Below are 6,000 nucleotides of genomic sequence, written 5' to 3' on the forward strand. Positions count from 1 at the left end.
TGCCTGTATCTATAACTGTATCTATAACTGTATCTAACAAAGACCTGTGCTCTTTTGTTTTACTATTCTCATGAGTAAATTCCAATATAGGTTGAGTATCCCTTATCCGAATTGCTCCGGACCACGAGCATTTTGGATAAGGGATTTTCTGGATTTTGGAATATGTTTTTTTTTCAAACCTTGCCTGGTCCCCTGATGGTGCCCCGATGGTCCCCCCGACGTCCACAGTGTTCCACTGCAGCCTCTGGGATCCTCTTCAGTGGCATCTCTGGTGCCATGGGTGCAACACCGTTGCGTCCTTGCACTCTCGCAATGTACCCCTGGGACTGGAGAAGAGGATCCCTGAGGCCACTGTGGACATTGGGGGATGAGGTAAGTATGAAAAAAGTGACGGGGGGAGGGACCCGAAATATTCTGAAAAACCATGGGTTTTGGAATATTTTGGGTTTTGGAATACACAGATAAGGGAGACCCAACCTGTATAATCAGATATGATCAGTTCCAGGGCTATCAGTTTATGGGGGGATGTTCTAACATCCGCGCCCCCTTACCGCCCCCTATCGCCGGCTACCGCATTCATAATTATCACATATGCACTAACATATTAGATAATTATGGCAAAAGACAGCTCTTGCGTTAAGAGCTGTCATTTGCGGTGAGAGTCAGCGGGTCCCCTCCCTCCCTTACCCGGCACTGCTGCTGCTGCGCCGGGCTCTCCTCCTCCCTGCACCTGGAAGAGGATCATACTGCAGGGAGGAGAAGGTCACAGGTCCGGGCAGCACCGCTCTGTGATGCCCGGACAGGTGAGGTGGGGGGTGGGTTAACCGCATTTTTAGTTTAGAGAATTTCCCCCCTATAATATTTACGGTTAGATGATTAATCTGGATAAATTATCCAATCTGACAAAAAAGGTTGATTGGCCAAACACGCATATGATGATCCTGCATAAGAGCTTAAACAGGTCTTGTTTATAACTTATGTATTTAAAAATACCGGCAATGGTAAAACATTCATATTTCAGAACAGCAGAAGATAAGAAGTCCATCGTATCAAGACTTTGAAGGGGCCAACTCACTGGCCAACTTTCTTCCACAAGTCACAGCCACCACCTCCAAGATCTGCTCTATTCCAAAACAATGGCCAACATTGCAGCAGACTCATTACATCTTTACCAATCTGACACAGCTGTCTGAACCTTCTATACAGTACATTTATTTTTTGCTCAGTAGCTGCCGAATCCAATTGCTGCCTGTATAAATCAAAATGCAGCCAGAAGAAAGAGGCCCTTTGAGATACACGCTGTCTTCTTTGTCCTGCCTATTCTATACTATTGGGGCTCAGATGAGGCACACAGGCTGCTGTAGTTATTTAGTAGTTACACCCTTCGACTGCTGATGGATTGTTATCCCTATGTGGAACCCATACTGGGAACTGCGAATGAGTAGCTTGCTATATACATTCAGGCCTTGACCTATTCACCAATAAGGCAATCATCTGCTCCCGTTCTGTACTTGTTTTCTTTCCAGGAATTTCTGTCTGTTGTAACCTGGGATTAAATAATACATGGTAGAAAAAGAAAACATCAATTCATTAAAGGATAATTACACCCAAAACTAGAAAAAAAGTTTCAAGTGGAGATAAAATGAACAATGGATGTGCACGCACCTTGTAATGCCATTCCGCAGATCTGCTGAGGTCACGCTGTCCTCTACTTGCACCGCCCCCTTGACAAGACATGGGGATATTTTCGGGAACATCAGGAATACTGCGCCTTCTACTTAAGCATGCGTCAAAAAATATTGCTCTGAAAGCAAAGACAATAAAAGTGCATTGTTAAAGTCCTAATATGTTCCATGACACAATTGTCTACTATCACCTAATTACCTATCAGTAATATTTTGCTGATAACATACTACTACTAGAATCACACAGTGGGTTATATTAATGTACACTATGGAAGAGAGGGGATCTGTTTGCAAGGTCACTATATACAAACTAAAGGTAGCATTAATCTTGTCTGGTCCAGAGCTGTTGGTTTGACTTAAAGCATCTGTCCACACTAAGATCTTAACCCTTCGTGTTTGCTGTGCTTGAAGAGCAATCACTTCTCACTTCCAAGCAGAGTTACAGTTTAATCCGTCACACTGAGATAACATGGAGACAAATGACACTAGGCTGCAATATCTGTGCACAGGACTGTAGCATGTTTGGAACCCAGCTGTGGGATACTGCTTCCAAAGAGAGTGGCTGACAAAGGGGTGCTGGTGGCAGTTAAAGAGTTAAAGTAGCCTGTACACAGTTCTTGAAGCCCTTCCCTCATTATCAGCTGGGTCAGAATAATATCTGTTGTGATAAGAAATGATGCATTGATGTATAAGCAGTGTCACCCAACCTAAAGACACATAATCCATCATTACATGCAGTCTCCAACCTCCATTCCGCAGCCCACTAAAATATTTTGCACTTTAATAATGAAAGTGGAATAAAGTTGCTAGAGGACTCACTATTGTCTGGATACGTGCTAATAATCAACGAAGGAACATTTGCTGCACATTTATTTTAGTATAGAAGCATGTGGCGTGATTTTGTATTCGTTTTGCTTTAATGTTTTGACATTATTGTTGAATCATTCTCCTACAATAACTTCAGTTTAATGGTGAGTTTTATCATTTGTACATTTTTGCAGCTATATATAAAGGGACATCTGATTAAATATGAAGAGCTATATGTTTATTACTTGAAGACAATTTGGGGGAAATTTACAAAGATGGGAGTTCTAGTTCAGATTGGATGTTGCTATGGGCAACCAATCAGAAACTATCTATTATCTTCTAAAAGGTTCTAAATAAATAAGTATATTCTGATTGGTTGCCCATAGACAGGGCTGCCAAGAGAGGGGGGGGGGGAGCAGGTACTAATTACCAAGGCCCGGGCTTGCTGGCGGCGCCCTTGGTGCCCATAGCAACCAATCAGATTCTGTCTGTCATTTTCTATAAATAATAAATAATAATAATAATAATAATAAATACAAGATAAACATGCCACAGAACATTGAATATATGTTATACAAAAAAAAAAATCAAATGAGTCATATGAGCAGGATAATTTATGGGGCCTACACATGGGAAAATTTTGCTGTGTGATACTAGATTCTCAGATCGCTCAGGAAGATCTCTCAGCACACAGCGCTGCACAGCGATGTGTCAGTGATGTGTGCTGAGCAATCTGTCAGGGCCAGTGTTCTCTTGCAATCGAACTAGATTTATCCAGCATGCTGGATCTTAATCGCTATGTGGCATTTTCTAAGCAGATCGCTTCGAAAATGCCCTGAAATCGCTCGGTGTGTAGGCCCCATTAGGGCATACTTGCCTACTTTGGAAAACTAGTTTCAGGGAGATTACAGTAGTGGTAGTAGTAGTAGTAGTAAAACTTTGCACAGCGCCCCATTGAGGGGGCGTGTCATGCTCCACCCAAAGTGTGTGTCTATTCCATATATGGAGAAACCTAGACATGTGGGTGTGTACTGCTTTATCTAAGAGGAATCTTTTAAAATGAGTTATATCCAAATGTAGATGAGCCCCAAAGCAGTTAGTAAGAGCTACTATACTTGCTAAAGAAAAGTCACTGACACGTGTAAGGAATTGTTAAGGAATGGTGCCGATTATTCAATTATTCCCAAAAATGTAACAGCTGAATAATGTGGGCTAGGTGAAATGAGGGCGATTGCTAGACTAATGAGGGAGAGAGGGAGTAGGCAAGTATGGATTAGGTCGCAGCAGCAGCAGATATCATGGTTGCCTACCTGCCCCTCTCCTTCAGGGAGAAAATGCTCTGTTCCTGGACTTCCCTGGTAATGTGTGATTGCCATCACCTGTGGGGAGTTAGGTAATTAATAGGAAAGATGTTTCACCACAGGTGATGGCAATCATACAATACCAGGGAAGTCCAGGAACAGAGCATTTTCTCCCTCATGGAGAGGGTCAGGTAGGCAACCATGGCAGATATTCCGATGCTTGCTAAGCTTGTGAGCAGGGCCCTCTTACCTCTATGTCAGTCTGCTACGGGTGCCGGATGGGGTCCAGACAGTCGGGATCCTGACAGGCATTTACCTGATGTCGGGATCCCAACTGTCAAAACACCGACAGCCAGGTTCCCGACGGCCCCCCTCAATTTTCCCCCGTGGGAGTCCACGACCCCCATACAGGGAGAATTGAATAGGTGGCTCGCGTAGCCCGCAAGGGGCTTAGTTGCACTCGCAATGCTGTCTGGGTCCGGCCAGTCTGGATCCTGACGTCGGGCTAAAGACTGTCGGGATCCCAACTGTCGGACCCCTGTACCACACCCGTCTGCTACTACCCAGTTTGTTTTATCACTGTTGTTTCCAATTGTAAAGCGTAATGGATTATGCTGCGCTACACAAGAAACTGTAAATAAATAAATCAAATACAAACTTTTCCAGTTGTCTTATAGTTCTACAGATCCTATCAAAACACTTTACAAGTTATATACAAGGCCTCAGCTATTGTCTGCATCTGAGCTAGTGACCTAAATGCAAGAACCTTAGAAGCTGAAAGTCTTTTCTCTGTCTAAATATAAGCTATAATTTCACACGTTCTTAGCTCAGTTGTCATCTGCGTTGGACAGGAAAAGTTTGCAGTCTACTGTATTTCTAGTTATCTCTTAATTAGCCAATTAATCCAGCAGGCATTACCACAGGCTTATCTGTGGAGGAATGGAATGGAAGATGTTGCTGTACATTATATATAATCATGACACATAAATAAACATTATTTGTGTGATGTATTATAGTTAATTACAGGGCATTGTGTGATTTTTTTATTTATTTTATGGGCTGTATAAACAAATTAGATGCTAAAATAGTGAAAATGTTACATTGTGAAATGTAATAACAAGGTAAAGGGGCATTGGAAAGTTATCCATACCTATGTTGTTGTTTTTGTTGTTGTTGTTGTTGTTGTTATTATGCGTAATACAATATTTTCATCAATGGGTTGTGCGATATAAGCTTTGAACTATGTCACTGCCAGGTGATGTATCCAAGACATGTTGCCGTTTAAAAGAAGACAAAGGGGTTACAGTTTAGGTATCCGGCTGATGGGTCCAAAGTGTCTAGGACAACAATCAGTAGGTAAACCACTATTGGTTGACCTTTTCATGTGTCGACTATTGCCATATCAGCATTTTCCTTGTGTCGACCTTTTGTCATTGCTGACCTAATGTATGTTGATCATTTCAATGTGTCGACCAATCGTGGTCAACCAATTGATGGTCTTTGTAGACATTGTAGACCTTTTCATCCGGAACCTCGGTATAAAGGGCCAAAAGTCAAAATGTCACCATGGACAATGTCGACATAGAGAAAAGGTTGAAACGCGCAAAAGGTTGACATAGAAATTGTTGACACAGGGACGACATCGTTTTTTTTTATATTTGTGGGTGACAATTTGTTGCTTTTAGCACATGGACCGCAGATAAGGGTTCTCAGTACACTTTACTGTTCCCAATCAGAGTCCATGTGGATGATAAAGTATGAAAAAGGAATACAAAATATGTGGTAACCCTACTTCTCTCTGCACATGTTACATCTGCCCCCCCCCCCCTCCTCCGCAGTGCACGTGGTTTTGTCCATTTGAGAAGGAATTTGCCTTTGCGAGTGAGCCAGAAAAAGGGCCGCTGTACAATGTGCAAACAATATGACATTGTCATCGACTTCCCTTAAACTCCCGGTCAGATAATATAATGCAATCTTTCAAACGACCATTATAATATCATCAGTGACCACATCCAGGAGTGTGCTGTCATTGACAATATCCTCAGATTGCGCTGCATGTATGGACGCCAGAGGATGTCACCGCCGACCCAGAGGAGTTCGAATATAGTGAGTGATGATAAATCTGTGTGTGTGACCAAATGATGTGAACGATTTGTCATTACTAATCCCCTCATTATGATATATTGGCCATAATATCGCACAGTGTG

The 6,000-nt window shown here is 42.4% G+C and overlaps 1 protein-coding gene across 12 annotated transcripts in view; it reads right to left on the reverse strand.

Moving 5' to 3' along the window:
• The window catches only part of LOC146075239 (uncharacterized), a 74,496-nt gene extending 69,373 nt beyond the window's left edge, over positions 1-5,123 (reverse strand). For 6 of the 12 annotated variants that reach the window (XM_083184244.1, XM_083184246.1, XM_083184245.1 and 3 more), the window contains exons 1-3: positions 4,944-5,092; positions 1,666-1,804; positions 1,480-1,546 (exon numbers count right to left, since the gene is read on the reverse strand). In XM_083184244.1, coding sequence (XP_083040370.1) covers positions 1,480-1,546; positions 1,666-1,737 — 139 coding nt within the window. In that variant the 5' untranslated portion in view covers positions 1,738-1,804; positions 4,944-5,092. Of the gene's footprint in view, positions 1-1,479; positions 1,547-1,665; positions 1,805-4,943 lie in introns of all 12 variants that reach the window. The other 6 variants (XR_014473534.1, XR_014473537.1, XR_014473535.1 and 3 more) reach the window with 6 other exon arrangements.
• Positions 5,124-6,000: the final 877 nt, after the last annotated feature.

This window comes from Crinia signifera, chromosome 4 (genome assembly GCF_055691185.1).
Source record: "Crinia signifera chromosome 4, ASM5569118v1, whole genome shotgun sequence".
Taxonomy (NCBI): Eukaryota; Metazoa; Chordata; class Amphibia; order Anura; family Myobatrachidae; genus Crinia; species Crinia signifera.